The 15,321-nt window shown below is 49.2% G+C and overlaps 2 protein-coding genes across 2 annotated transcripts; one reads left to right on the plus strand and one right to left on the minus strand.

Moving 5' to 3' along the window:
• The first annotated feature begins 892 nt into the window (after nucleotides 1-892).
• LOC114808145 (protein S100-A12-like) lies at nucleotides 893-2,371 on the plus strand. The gene is made up of 3 exons (XM_029055861.2): nucleotides 893-981; nucleotides 1,314-1,466; nucleotides 2,001-2,371. Exons 2-3 carry the CDS (start codon nucleotides 1,332-1,334, stop codon nucleotides 2,145-2,147), a joined length of 282 nt encoding a protein of 93 aa, XP_028911694.1. The 5' UTR covers nucleotides 893-981; nucleotides 1,314-1,331; the 3' UTR covers nucleotides 2,148-2,371.
• Nucleotides 2,372-9,918: 7,547 nt separating this feature from the next.
• LOC114808162 (protein S100-A9) lies at nucleotides 9,919-13,942 on the minus strand. The gene is made up of 3 exons (XM_029055968.2): nucleotides 13,869-13,942; nucleotides 11,962-12,120; nucleotides 9,919-10,272 (listed from the first exon to the last, which is right to left on the minus strand). Exons 2-3 carry the CDS (start codon nucleotides 12,088-12,090, stop codon nucleotides 10,030-10,032), a joined length of 372 nt encoding a protein of 123 aa, XP_028911801.1. The 5' UTR covers nucleotides 12,091-12,120; nucleotides 13,869-13,942; the 3' UTR covers nucleotides 9,919-10,029.
• Nucleotides 13,943-15,321: the final 1,379 nt, after the last annotated feature.

Below are 15,321 nucleotides of genomic sequence, written 5' to 3' on the forward strand. Positions count from 1 at the left end.
GTGGAGCTGGGATGGTAGCCATGATTTTCTCATTCCCAGGCCCGTGCTCTATCCACTATGCCAAGCCGCTTCTCGAGGTGATCAGGTTGGACACAGTCCCTGTCCCACATGGGGCACAGAACCTTAATCCCCATTGAACAGTTGAGATAGTCGAGGTACAGGGCAGTGAAGTGACCTGCTCAAGGTCACACAGCAGACATGTGGCAGAGTCCTCTGACTCCTAGGTCCGTGTTCTCTCCACAAGGCCACACTGCTTCCACTGTACACTACTCTCTGCTGCCTGTATCATCTTGCCGAAATGTCACTCTGCACACATCTCTCCCCTCCTCAGTCTTTCGTGTTTTGCCTCCTGCTCCCACTGTAATAAATTGGTATTTGTTAAGCGCTTACTATGTACCAAGCACTGTTCTAAGCACTGGGTAGATATATGGTAAACAGGTTTTCCCCCGTGGGGCTCGCAGTTTTAATCCCCATTTTCCAGACGAGGTAACTGAGGCACAGAGAAGTTAAGTGACTTGCCCAAAGTCACCCAGATGACAAGTGGTAGAGTCGGGATTAGAACCCACGACCTCTGACTCCCAAGCCCGTGCTCTTTCCACTGAGCCACGCAGTAGTAATAGTATACATTAAGTATTTACTGTGGACAGAACACCGCAGGTGGGAATTACAGTGACCACCCCCAGGCCACGGAGATGCCCAGACGTACCTGGAGTTGTGCCAACAGAAGGCGAGATCAGAGCCAAGGTCCAGGGGGAAGGAGGGAGTAGATTGGTGGGGGGGGGGGGAAACTGAGGTTGTGGCAATAAATAATTCTCAGCTAACGGTCTGGGGAGGAGTCTTAAAGGGAGAATTTCACAAGAGGAGGATGGAGTCGGGTGGGGAAGGGTCCTCTGGCCACGGCCGTTGGGAAAGTCTATAAATGCCCTCTCCACAGAGCACCCCCTTCATACCCATCTTTTTCAGCCACTCCTTGTGAATCAGGTGAGTCTCTCGGAGCCAGGAAAAAAAAAATCAGAGGCACACTGCTTTATGAACTGGAAAGATAATCTAGAGGGCACGTTGGTATCTCCTACATCTGATCCCGGGGTGGACTTCTGGGATATCCCCCACCCCCATCCCGATTTTTCCCAAGTCGCATTTGGGGCAGACCTGTACAGGTATTTGGATAATTACGGCATTTCCTTCGGATTAACGGGAGGAATGGGGGTGACACTGGGAGGAATCGGTCGCTGCTCCTCTCTGGGGGTCCAGCGTGGGGTCCGGCCCGTCACTCCCCGTTCCTGACGCCGTCCGTGACTCTGCCTCCCCTCCAGGTCAGCCCACCCTTCAACATGTCGCTGGAATCTCACTTGGAAGGCGTCGTGAACGTCTTCCACCAGTATTCGGTGCGGGTGGGAGATTTCGACCAGCTGTCCAAGAAGGAGTTGAAGCAGCTGATCGAGAAAGAGCTACCCAATTACAAGAAGGTGAGTGTGGTGCTGCAGGAATGTGTGTGTGTGTGTGTGTGTGTGTTTAGGGGGAGCTGGGCTTCTAATAGGGAAGATTTGGGGGGTGCTCGACTTCTAGGCCGGGCTCAGAGACCCTCAAGTGTACCCCGATACGCCCCTTCCCCCGACAACTGTCCAGCCCCCATAGGAAGAATTCCCAGTTAAAGTCTGAACCGTGGAGGGCGGGGGGGGTGGGGGGGCGATGGGAGCTGGGGTCTCCAGCTGGTGGGGAATGGGGACTGGGGTCTCCAGCTGTGGGGGGCGTTGGGAGCTGGGGTCTCCAGCTGGAGGTGGAAGGGCGAAACCAGAAAGAATTTGCAACCGAGCTCCTGCAGCCTCCTGAACCTCAACCCGGTGTCCCCCCTCTTCAAGCCCCTCCCTTCCATCCCCCAATAATGAGTCCTCGTGACGTCCTTTGGGAGTCAACCCCCGGAGTGAGGGTGCTGAGAGAGGCCCCCCCCCCCCATTTCGGACCTCTGGAAAATCGTGCTCTCTGCACCCTCTTCCACCCAGAAACCGAAGAATCCCGAGGCCATGGACGCTCTGTTTAAGGATCTGGACCAAAACCGCGACCAGGAGATCAACTTTGGGGAGTTCATGCGTTTCATTACCGCGGTCCTGATCGCCACTCACGACTACATCCACGAGGATGGTCCCTAGAAGAGAGTGACCCCGGAGCCGCCGCCCATCCCGCGCCCACGCCGCCAGGGGGCGACAGGAGCAACGATCTCACCGTCCCTTCCACGCTCTCCAAATTCCCCGTCTTCTCTCTTCCCCGGCGCGTTTCCACGGGCAAAAATGACCCGCGATCCACACTACCTGATTATCCTCAGAGGTCGGGATGGGGGAGGGCCTGATTCAATAAATGAATAAATAAATCAACAGGTGGACGTCGATAAATATGTGTGAATTAGGCGCACCTTAGGGGCGCGTCTCAGGTCTGCGTCTCTCTGGGCGTGGAAGAAGCCTCCCTCCCCCCTACCCCCCCATCCCTCATAGAGGAGAAAACGTCCCGGAGTGGGGGGCGGGGGAGGCTCAGAGCCAGGCTGAGGCAATCTTGGAGGTCTTCCTGGAGGGGAGTGTTTCCTAACTAGAGGTAGAGCCGATTCCCCGCTTTGGGGTGGGATGGGGAATTGGATGGAAGTGAGGCAGTTTGGAGCTCGGCTGGAGGCCCACTGGCGGCGTCGAGGGGGAGGTGGGTCCCCCCATCCTTCCCCCAACTCATCCCTGGTCCTTGAAACTGGTTCTACGCTTTCCCCACACACTTTCCCTCTCCCCACAGCTTCCCTGCTTCTTCCATCACCTCCTCCAGGAAATCTTCCTGGTTTCATCTTCCACCTGTCTTTCTCCTCCTCGTCCTCCAACCCCACTGGCGACCCCCTCCCCAATGGGGATAAACCATGGACCTTGGACAGGACTCCTTTCCCTCCCTCCCTCTCTGTATCTCCCTCTCCCGACTCTCCACTTTCTGCCCATCTCTCAGTCAATCCATGCTATTTATTGAATGCTTATATTGTGCAGAACACTGTGCTGAGCTTGGGAGAACCTAATTCTACAGAGCTGTAGACACAATCCCTGCCCACAGAAAGCTCGCTATGGGGCTGGGAGTGATTACTGAAGTGCTTAGAGGGTTTGGATTCAAGTGCGTAGCAACACAGAAGGGGAAATGAGAGGTTAATCAGGGAAGGCTGCCTGGAGGAGACATTGCTTCTAGTAAAATGAGGAGAGTGAAGGTCTGTCAGATATGAAGGGAGAGGGAGCTCTAGGCAGGAGGGAGGACCCGATCAAAGGGTCAATTCAAGAGAGGTAAGGGCAAGGCCAAATAAGTAGGCTGGTGTTAGAACCATTTGTCTGCTATGTGACCTTGGGCAAGTCACTTCTCTGGGCCTCAGTTGCAGGATCTGTAAAATGGGGATTAAGGCCATGTCCGAACTAACTCGTATCTACCCCAGCGCTTAGCACAGCACCTGGCACGTAGTAAGCACTTAACAAATACCTTAGGAAAAAAAAAGTGTGAGGAGAGGCGTGAGGAAAGATAGCTACTGCTGCTCCCCTGTGCTTCTGCCCCTGTCCCCTCCTCCCCAAATCTGGTCACCTTTCCTGGCGTGCCCCACCCCAACTGTGGACATGTGCTGTGGGGTGGGGGCACTTTGGGGAAATTTTTTGCAAATGCCCTCCCCAACCCCAGCTGTGATGCAAACACCAGAGGAAACTCCCCTTACCCCCCAAACCCCCAACCCCTTGGCCCTGTGACCCTCGCCACTCCCCATTGCATTAGCAAGAACTAACTGGATCCCGGGATGGGGACATCGAGTTACAGAAATCTGTCTGTCCCAACTGCTACCTTCATCTCCACATTTACCCCGTGCCCACATGAGAAGTGGCATAGCCTAGTGGAGAGAACACAGGTCTGGACCTGGGTTCTAATCCCAACTCTGCCGCTTGCCAGCTGTGTGATTTAGCACAAGTCACTTAACGTATCTGTGGCTCAGTTTCCTCATCTGTAAAATGGGGATTAAATACCTATTCTCTCTTAGTCTGTAAACCCCAGATATGAAGGGGACTGGGTCCAATCTGCATATATTGTATGGTCTGGTGCTTAGTACAGTGCTTGGCACATAGTAAGCACTTAAATACCACAGTTATTGTTATGGAAGGCAAAGAGATGCCAATTTGTGTGTGATTATGGGTGGGAGGGATGTTCTGTGGGGAAAGGAAAGGGGGTGGGGGAGGGCTGTTATATTTTACTCTCCCAAGCACTTAGTACAGTGCTCTGTGCAGTGAAAGCACACCACAAAAACACTGAATGATGAGTGAATTATCCAGGTAATTCCTCACCTGTGGAGGCCCACCTGATTTCCATTCCTCTCTGTATCTCTCTTTGGAAAAAAGAGGTATGATCTGATGATGATGATGATGATGATAATGATAGCTATATTTGTTAAATGTCGATAACGTTCCAAGCTCTGAACTAAGCACTGCGGTAGAGGCAAGATAATCAGGGTAATGAAGTAGCACTGCCTGGTGGATAGAGCACGGACCTGAGACTCAGGAGGCCTGGGTTCTAATCCCAGCTCCACCACCTGTCTGCAGAGTGTCCTTGTACATGTCATTTCACTTCTGGGAACATATCGCTTCTTTAGGTAGTTCTTTCCCGAGGGCTCAGTACAAGTGTGCTGCACCCAGGAGGAGTTCAGTAAATACCTTTGGTAACGCTATTACTGCTACACTTTACCAAATGCTTAGGACAGTGTGCTTTACCCATTGGGTGTTCAGTACAGTTGTACTTTCCCAAGTGCTTGGAGGGTGTTTTCTGAATGGGTGCTCAGTAAATTCCACTGATACTCTTGCTCAGTGGGGAAGTGGTCCTTGAGATAGAGAAAGAAGCAGGATGTGTAGATTAGAGTGGGGGGGGGGCGATGTGGATTTTGGGGGCTTCCTTTGCATCATCATCATCACTGAAGGAGCATGGCGCAGTGGAGAGATCACAGGCCTGGGAGTTAGAAGATCATGGGTTCTAATCCCACCACTACCACATGTCTGCTGTTTGACTGTGGGCAAGTCACTTCACTTCTCTGGGCCGCAGTTACCTCATCTGTAAAATAGGGATTGAGAGTGTGAGCCGAACATGGGGCAGGGACTGATGCAACCTGATTTGCTCGTATCCACCCCAGTGCTTAGGATAGTACTTGGCACATAGTAAGCGCTTAACAAATACCACAATTATTATCATCATCAATGGTATTTATAGAGCACTTATTATGTACCGTGCACTGTACTAAATGCTTGGGAGAATACAGTACACCAGAGTTGGCAGACACATTTTCTGTCCTCAGCCAGTTTCCAGGCTCCAGTTGGAAGACTCCAGGACTTGTTTGTTGGAGGCTCTGGCTGTCTGGGCCAGAGTCAGTCAATCAGTCAATTGTATTTATTGAATGCTTACTGTGTTTAGAGCACTGTACTAAGCGCTTGGGAGAGGACAATATAACAGACACATTCCCTGCCCACAGCAAGCTTACAGACTAGAGAGGAAGACAGACATGAATAGAAATAAATAAATGACGGATATGGACATTAATGCCATGAGGCTGAAGTTATGGAGGGAAGCCCGTCATTACCCTGATTTAGTAACTCTCTGCCCCAGGGCTTGGGTCAGGTTGGGGAAGGGGCTGAAAGGAGAAGGACAGCTGAGTGACCCAATGGGATGTTGGTCAATTTTTGCGGCAGGAACTTTGGGTGGGGAAACTTTTTTCTTTCACTCCTGTTGTGCAAACAAATCACACAGAGTTCTGGGATTGAGGGGTTCATGGCTGGAGGGGAGGGACTTTGCTGGCCCCCCCTGCAGGCAGGGTCATCAGGGGAAGGGTTTCAGCAGCCCCAAGAGGTTGCCACTTGTCTTCTGTGTGACCTTAGGCAAGTCACTTAACTTCTTTGGGCCTCAGTTACTTCATCTGTAAAATGGGGATTGAGATGGTGAGCCTCATATGGGACAGTTACTGTGTTCAACCTGAGTAGCTTTTATCTACCCCAGTGCTTAGAACAGTGCTTGGGTAAGTGCTTAACAAATACCATAAAAATATTACTATTTTTTTATTATTATTATCTGCAGTAGCCTTTTGCCTCCAAGCACTACTTCTCTTTCCACCACCTTAACTTCTTCCTTCATCTTCTCCTCCTACTCTTCTATTTCTTCCACCTCCATCTCCTCCTCTTCCTCCTCCTCCTCTCCATTTCCTTCTCCTCCTCCCCCCATTTCTTTGTCCTCCTCCTTCTTCCTTCTTCTCTTTCTCTTCCATGTCCTCCTCCTCCTCCTCCTTCTCCTCCATCTTTCTCCTCTTTCTAGTCCATCTCCTCCTTCTCCTTATTCTCTTTCAAAAGAGATCAGAGTGGCCTAGTGGATAGAGCACAGGTCTGGGAGTCAGAAGGACCTGGGTTCTAATTCCCACTCTTCCACTTGTCTGCTATATGACCTTGGATAACTCACTTCACATCTCTGGGCCTCAGTTCCCTCATCTGCAAAATGGGGATGAAGACTGTGAGCCCCTTGTGGGACAGGGACTATGTCCAACGTGATTAACTTGTATTCACTCAGTCATTCAATCAATCATATTTATTGAGCACATACTATGTGCGGAGCACTGTACTAAGCACTTGTATCTACCTCAGTGGTTAGAACAGTGTTTGACACAGAGTAAGTGCTTAACAAATACCATTATTATTATTATTATTATTATTCCAACAGGCACCGGAGACCTCCCAGCCTCCTCAACAGTGGGGTTCCCTAGACCACCTCCTGCCCCTCCCCACTGAAAGAAGATGAAAACCTCCCATACCCCAAATCCCTCTCGGGATATACAGGTGGCAGAAGGCAGGGTCAATTAATAAACAATCAATGGTATTTATTGGGTGCTTATCATGTGCAGAGAACTGTACTAAGTCCTTGGGAAAATACAGTAGAAGAGTTGGTAGAACGGAATTCTAGTATGGAAGGAGCTCACGGTTCATAGCAGGAATCAGATATTAAAATAAATTACAGACGGGGAAATAGTCTAGTGTCAGGATATGGGGAAAAGTGCCTTGGGGTCGGGGTGAGTACCAAAATGCCTAAGAGAAGCAGCATGGCATAGTGGATAGAACATAAGCCTGGGATTCACAAGGTCCTGGGTTCTGATCCCTGCTCAGCCACTTATCTGCTGTGTGACATTGGACAAATTACTTCATTTCTCTGGGCCTCAGGGACCACATCTATATAATGGGAATTGAGACTGTGAGCTTCGTGTGCTACTGTGTCCTACCCGATTTGCTTGTATCCACCCCAGCGCTTAGTACTGTGCCTGGCACATAGCCTGCACTAAACAAATACCACAGTTATTATTAAGTGGTGCAAGGACAAGGGCATAGTCGATGCAGAGGGGAGGGTATATAGGGGAAATAAGGGCTTAGTCAAGGAAGGCCTTTCGGAGGAGATGTGATTTTAGGAGGGTGATGGAAATTCAGGTCGAATTGGGGAGTTTTCCCAAAGCCAAAGCTCCCAGTTATCCCACCAACCTGGCCAAATTAAAGATGAAAGTTGGGGGCTCAGAAACTCTGCGAGTCCACCAATTTTGCTCTCCGAAAAGGGAAACTATGCCCCTCACCTTCAGGTCCCAGCTTGCGGTGTGCAGGAAATGTGTCTACCAACACTGTTATACTGTACTCTTCCAAGCGCTTAGTACAGGGCTCTGCACACAATAAGCACTCGAAAAGTACGATTGATTTATTGATTGATCCAGTTGAAACATTATGGGAGGATGAGGGAGGATGAGAAGCAGCATGGTTGAATGGAGAGAGCTTTAGCCTAGGAGACAGAAGGTCCCAGTTTCTAGTCCCAGCTCTGACAACTGCTTGCTGTGTGACCTTGGGCAAATCACTTCATTTCTCTGTGCCTCAGTTTCCACAGCTGTAAAATGGAGATAGCTGTTCTCCCTCCTTCTTAGACTGTGAATCTCATGTGGAACAGGGATTGTTTCTGACTTAATGAACTTGTACCTACCCAGGCCTTAAAACTGTTTGACATACAGTTAGTGCTTAACAAATACCTTTTTTTTAACAGAAAGGGAGATTTGTAGATTTTTCCCTGTTTGTACTTTGGAGGGTCAATTTGTTGGTGGTATTTATTGAGTGCCTATGGCTTGCAGAGTGGTGAACTGAACATTCGAGAGGACTCATCAGATGCTAAAGAAAGGGTCCCTGCTCTATGAGAATTAATAGTCTAATTCTAGCAGGAGGGTGGCAGAGAGAATGATTCAGATAGAGTCAAAACAGGAGGAAAATGAAGATACAAATGACAGTAATCGGAGTTTGGGAAGATGAATGAATGTACTTTCCCAAGTGCTTAGTACAGTGCTCTGCACCCAGTTAGCACTCAATAAATATGATTGAATAAATGGAGTTTGCAGATCGATATCGGTGGTATGTACGGGTTGGAAGGGAGAGGTTGGGTTGTGTGGCTGGGGTGTGAGGGCTTAATCAGAGATTTCTTGGAAGAGGTGAGACTTTAGGAAGTCTTGAAGATGGGAAGAACTGGTGTCTGGCTGATTTTTTGGTGGGAAAGAGGAGGGCGTTCCAGGCCAGGAACTTTAAGCAACTCCTCGAGGAGGTCTTCCCTGATTGATTGATTTTCTCCTCATGACATATTTCTCCTATCCTCCAACTCCCATCTTAGTCTTTCAGGGCCAACTCCAAACCCGTGCCTCAGTTTCCTCTCTGGAAAATGAGGACTGACTACCTGTTCTACCTCCCTTTAGACAGTGAACCCCATGTGGGACAAGGGCTGTACCTGACTATATGAAGCAGCATGGCATAGAGGACAGAGCATGGGTCTGGGAGTCAGAAGGTCATGGGTTCTAATCCTGCTCCACCACTTGTCTGCTGTGAGACACTGGGCAAGTCACTTCACTTCTCTGGTTCTCAGTGACCTCATCCGTAAAATGGGGATTGGGACTGTGAGCCCCACTTGGGACAGGGACTGTGTCCAACCTGATTTCCTTGTAACCTCCCCATTGCTCAGTACAGTGTCTGGCACATAGTAAGTGCTTAAAAATGACCATAATAATGATTATTATTATTATCTGACCTAATGATCTTGTATCTACTTGTAAACCTAGTAAGTGCTTAACAAACATTACAATATTACTAATTATTCAAACCCACCCATGCTACTGCTATACAAATCGACCTATCCACACTACTAATAGCTATATCCACGTCCTCTTCCTCCGATCTGTAAAATATTTTACAGTCGGACTCACTGCTTTCGATTGTAAGATCATCAAGGGCACGGATCACATCAACCAATTCTAATGTCCTCCCAATCACTTGGGACAGTGTTCTGCACAGAGTAGAGCAGCAGACTGGTCTAGTGGATAGATCCACTCCCAGACCTGTGAGTCAGATGACCTGGGTACTAATCTGGGCTCCGCCACTTGTCTGCTGTGTGACCTTGGGTGAGTCACTTAACTTCTGTGTCTCAGTTTCCTCACCTGTAAAATGGGGATTAAGATTGGGTGCCCCCAGTGGGACATGGACTATGTCTAACCTGATTATCTTGTACCTACCCTAGCACTTAGTGCAGCGCCTGACAAATAGTAAGCACTTAAATACTACTAAAAAAAATAGGTGCTCAGTAAATATTGTTGATTGACTTGTTCCCTTTATTCAACCCGTCTCCCAGCCCCACAACACTTCTGTCCATATCTATAATTGATTTATTCATATTCACATCTGTCTCCCTCTCTAGACTGTCAGCTCGATGTGGGCAGGGAGTGTGTCCGTTATACAGTTGTGGTGTCCTCTCCCAAGTGCTTTGTACAGTGCTCCGCACACAGTAAGTGCTCAATAAATGTGCTTAAATATTATCATTATTATTAATAAGAATGACTTGGAACGTGGGTCGGTGGGGAAGCGTTTATTTAGGACGGTGTTGCAGCAGGAGGAGGCTTCTTCTCCTCCTCGTCCTCCTCCTCGGACGGTCCCCTGCTCCCCTCCCCGCCTCTGGCCACTCTCAGTGCTTATGGCTGTGGCCATGGCCGGGCCCATGGCTGTGGCCATGGCCATGGCCGGATTCGCCCAGGCCGGGCCCATGGCTGTGGCCCGGGCCGGAGCCGGCGTTCTCGTGCATTTTGTTGTGGGAGGCCACGGTCAGGCGGGTGATCAGCACCACAAACTCCTCGAAACTCAGCTGGGAATCTTGGTTGCTGTCCAGATCCTCGAGGATCTTGGCCACATCAGCTGGGCACTGCTGGTCCTAAGGGGACAAGCCGGGGCTCGAGAGGCCGCGTCTACACCAGTACCCGCTCCCGCGCATAGCTTAGCACATCTCCCTCCCGCCAGCCACCGCCTGGAACACCCTTTCTCCCCAAATCCAAATGACAATGGCTTTCCCCCCCACTTCAAAACCTTACTGAAGGCTCACCTCCTCCCACAAGCCTTCCCTGATTAAGTCTTCCTTTCCTCTTCTCCCACTTACTTCTGCGTCGCCCTGACCTGCTCTCTTTATTCATCCCCCCTCCCAGCCCCACACCACTTATGTCCATATCGGTCATTTATTTATTTCTATTAAAGTTCGTCTCCTCTGCTCTAGACTGTAAGCTCATTATAGACAGAGAATGTGAATGTGTCTGTTTATTGTTGTATTGAACTCTCCCAAGTGCTAATACAGTTCTCTGCATACAGTAAGCGCTTAATAAATACAATTAAATGAATGAATGAAAGGTGCCAGGGGTGGGGCCATGCTATTGAAACACACACAACACCCTCTCAATTGTAAGCTCGTTGTGGGCAGGAATGTGTCGATTTGTTGTTATATTGCACTCTCCCAAGCTCTTAGTACAGTGCTTTGCACATTGTAAGCGCTCAATAAATTCAAGTGAATGAACTGGGCTCAGTGGGAAAATGATCCTGAGTTGGATTAATTGAGGGTCCCTTTCCCCTTCTCCATCTCCCCACCTCTGGCGGCTCTGGCTGTCAGAGAAGCAGCATGGCCTAGTGGATAGAGCCCGGGTCTCGGAGTCAGAAGGACCTGAGTTCTAATTCTGCCTCTGCTACTTGTCTGCTGGTACCACCTCGGGCAAGTCGTTTCTCTGTGCCTCAATTACCTCATCTGGAAAATGGGGATTGAGACTGTGAGCCCCATATGAAATAGGGACTGTGTCTAACCCAATTAGCTTGTAACTAGCCCAGCGCTTAGAACAGTGCTTGATACATAGTAAGCATTTAACAAATACCATCATCATCATCAAGTCACTTCTCTGTGCCTCAGTTACCTCATCTGGAGAATGGGGATTGAGACTGGGAGCCCCATGTGGGACGTGGATTGGGTCCAACCTGATTAGTTTGGCTCCTTCTACAACCCAGCTCGCACACTTCGCTCCTCTGGGGCTAACCTTCTCACTGTGCCTCCATCTTGCCTGTCTCACTGCCAACTCCTGGCCCACGTCCTGCCTCTGACCTGGAAAGTCCTCCCTCCTTAAGTTCGACAGACAATTACTCTCCTCCTCTTGAAAGCCTTACTGAAGGTACATCTCCTCCAAGAGGCCTTCCCAGACTAAGTCTCATTTTTCTTATCTCCCCCCTTTCACCCTGACTTGCTCTCCTTGTTCTTCCCCTCTTTTCCCGCTCCACAGCACTTATGTATGTATCTGTAATTTTATTTATGTATGTCGATGTCTGTTTATTTGTATTGATGTCGTCTAGACTGTGAGCTTGTTGTTGGCAGGGATTGTCACTCTTAATTGCTGTGTTGTACTTTCCCAAGTGCTTAGTACAGTGCTCTGCACAGTAAGGGCTCAATAAATACGATTGAATGAATGAATGAAAGGATCTACTCTAGCGCTTATAATAAACATATAATAAGCACTGAAAAAATACCTTTGAAAAACTAAAATCACACCAACTCCACGACTAATCGAACGCCTTGCCTCCAGGGGACTCCTACCTTGAGGAAGTTGGGGAGTTCCTTGTTGATCAGCTGACGGAGCTCCCGCTTGGTCAGTGTGTCCGGGTTGCCCACCCGGACCGAATACTGGTGGAAAACGTTGATGATGTTCTCCAAGGACTTTTCCATGGCTTTAGAGGGCAGCGGTGGCCAGTTGGTCTGAAATGAGATGTGTGCCTGTGACCTTGGACAAGACATTTCACTTCTCTGTGCTTCATCGGTCAGTCGGTCGAACGTATTCACTGAGCGCTTAGTAAATACGATTGACTGACAAATACGACTGACTGACTGGCTTACTGTTAGTCTATTGTATTTATTGAGTGCTTATTGTGTGCAGAGCACTGTACTGAGCCCTTGGGTGAGTACAATGCAAGAATAAACAGACACATACCCTGCCCACAATGAATTTACAGTCTAGAGGGGGAGATAAACAGTAATGTAAATACATTGCAGATATCTAATTAATGTAATTTATTACAGTACTTTCTGCAGAGCACTACTAAGCACTTAGGAAAGTCCGCAATAACAATATAACAGACGCATTCCCTGCCCACAGCTTACAGTCTAGAGGGGGGGACAGACATTAACATAAATAAATAAAATTACAGCTATGTACATAAGTGCTGTGGGGCTGGGAAGGGGAAGAAATAAAGGGGGCAAATCCAGGCGATGCAGAAGGGAGTGGGAGAAGTAGAAAAATCAAGCCCCAAGAGGGACATGGACTGTGCCCCTTTCTGATTAACAGAGAAGCAGTGTTGCCTAGCAGATAGAGCATGGGCCTGGGAGTTAGAAGGAACTGGGTTCCAATTCTGACTCGACCACTTGTCTGCTGTGTGACCTTGGGCAAGTCACTTTACTTCTCCGTGACTCAGAGGTCTTATCTGTAAAATGGGGAGTGACTTTGAGACCCATGTGGGACATGGACTGTGTCCAGCCTGAATAGCTTAGATCTCCCCCAGGATTTAGAACAGTGTCTGGTACATACTTAACGAATATCATAAAAATTATAAAAAATGAGGAAGGTGGAGTAGTTGGGAACCATGTGGTGAGGAAGTGTCTTCCACCCCATCCTGCCCCCTGCCTCCAGAGTATTGATGGTGGACAGGAGCAAGGATGGAAAAGCTTGCACTGAGAGGTAGGGTTGTCTAGTGGAAACCGCATGGGCCTGGGAGTCTAGGGGCTTAGATTTTAATAATAATAATCCCAGCTCTGCCACAGATCTGCTGGGTGACCTTGGGCAAGTCACTTAACTTGGTTGGGTTTCACTTTCCTCATCAGTAAAATGGGAATTCTCTACCTATTCCCCACCTACTTTGATTGTGAGCCCTCATGTGGGATGGGAATGTAGTAATGCACATACTATGTGCCAAGCGCTGTTCTAAGAACTGGGGTAGATACAAGTTAATCAGATTGGCCACAGTCTCTGACCCACATGGGGCTCATACTTTTATCCCAATTTTACAGATGAGGTAACTGAGGATCAGAGAAATTAAGTGACTTGCCTAAGGCGACACACATTGCTTCTTAGTACAGTGCTTGGCACACAGTAAGCGCTCCACAAATACCACAATCATTATGATTCCACCCCATCCAGGCCCCTGCCTCCAGGGTTTTGGTTATGAAAAGAGGGAAAGGAGGGAGAGTCTTCCATTCAGTCCAGCACCCTGCCTCCAGGCCTGGTTCCCCTCTCAGAAACACTGACAGGAAAGGTAGGAGAGAGCTTTTTGGATTTTATAAAGACATTTCCCCCTATTCCCATCACCCACCGACAGGGACTCCACCATTCTCTCGGCCTCCTTGGGCGATTAATCCACCCCCCTACCTCATTCCCCACGGCCACCTAGAGTCCCTTTGAAGTCTAACCCCGCTCCCTCCTGCTGCAGTGTCCCCAGAATCCCACCACTCACCCCCAAGCACAGAACGGCAGAAAGATTCCGGGAAGAGGTCAAAGAAGTTGGGGTGCCCGGGGGGACATTTATAGTTCAACCTCCGGGTCCCCACCTCACCCAGTCCCCCCTTCCCTTCCCCTCTCTCCCCACCCCTAGATTTGGACACGTCCTTACTGTCCTGTTGCCCCACCGGGGCTCTCGTTGGTCAATCGGGCCAAGTCGTTTGCCCGGCCTTGGGAGGGTGCCTGCTGGGAACTGGGAGGAAGTGGAGGGATATTACCACTTGGTGATTTTGATGAAACATCTTTCCGTCCCCCCTCCATCCTCCTCCCTGCCCCTCCAGCCCCACCGAACCCTTTCCCCATGAAAACTCCATGGGGCAACGGAACCCCATGTCTATTCTCTCCTCCAATCCCCACGTCTTCTCCACTACCCATGTCCTACTCCAACCCAGGCCGCACACTTCGCTCTTCGTGGGCTAACCTTCTCACTGTACCTCCATCTCCTCTATCTTGCAACCGACCCCTCGCTCACATCCTGCCGCTGGCCTGGAATGTCCTCCCTCCTCATAGCCGACAGACGATTACTCTCCTCCTCTTCAAAGCCTTATTGAAGACACATCTCTTCCAAGAGGCCTTCCCTGACTAAGCCCCACTTTTCCTCATCTCCCACTCACTTCTGCGTCACCCCAATTTGCTCCCTTTATGTAACCATCCCTCAGTCCCACTGCACTTATGTCGATTAGACTGTGAGCCCGTTGTTGGGCAGGGATTGTCTCTGTCGCCGAATTGTACATTCCAAGCACTTAGTACAGTGCTCTGCACACAGTATGTGCTTAATAAATATGATTGAATGAATATTCATTATTTCTATTAATGACTGTCTCCCTTCTAGATTGTAAGGTAGTTGTGAGCAGGGAATGTGTCTGTTTATTTTTCTATTGTACTCTTCCAAGTGCTTAGAAAAGTACTCTGCACACAGCAGGTGCTCAATAAATACAATTGACTGCCTACCCAGATTATGGAGTTTTGGGCATTTTGGGGGTAGGGAATGAGATGGATAATTTTCCAGTGTAGACACCAGACTCTCCTCTTGAATTTCCACCAGCAATTTTCTTCTCCTTGACCCCCTCTTCCCTTCTACTATCTCCCCCACTCCCATAACTCTCTAACCTCAAAGGAAGGGATTGAAATGGACCATTCAGAATGATTTCATTCTGGGGAAGACCACTTCCTGGGGTCTTGGGTTGGAATTATCCAGATAACTGGCCCCAGGCCAGAGAGGCAAAGATGCCTAATGGAGGGAGCCTTGGTATGGGAGTCAGGAGATGTGGGTTCTAATCTAATCTCTGCCCCTGGCCTACTGTGCATCCTTGGATAAAGTCACTTAACCTCTTTTTGCCTGTTTCCCACCTTTGTAAAATGGGGATACAATCTCAGACTCCCTGACTCTTAGCCTGTGGGATGGGGAG

This window comes from Ornithorhynchus anatinus, chromosome X5 (assembly GCF_004115215.2).
Source record: "Ornithorhynchus anatinus isolate Pmale09 chromosome X5, mOrnAna1.pri.v4, whole genome shotgun sequence".
NCBI lineage: Eukaryota > Metazoa > Chordata > Mammalia > Monotremata > Ornithorhynchidae > Ornithorhynchus > Ornithorhynchus anatinus.

Excerpts from the sequence above, each read along its gene's own strand:
- LOC114808145 (XM_029055861.2), top strand. The coding sequence starts at position 1,332 with ATGTCGCTGGAATCTCACTTGGAAGGCGTCGTGAACGTCTTCCACCAG. Across the intron at positions 1,467-2,000 it reads AGCTACCCAATTACAAGAAG|AAACCGAAGAATCCCGAGGC; the intron begins GTGAGTGTGGTG and ends TCTTCCACCCAG.
- LOC114808162 (XM_029055968.2), bottom strand. The coding sequence starts at position 12,090 with ATGGAAAAGTCCTTGGAGAACATCATCAACGTTTTCCACCAGTATTCG. Across the intron at positions 10,273-11,961 it reads AACTCCCCAACTTCCTCAAG|GACCAGCAGTGCCCAGCTGA; the intron begins GTAGGAGTCCCC and ends TTGTCCCCTTAG.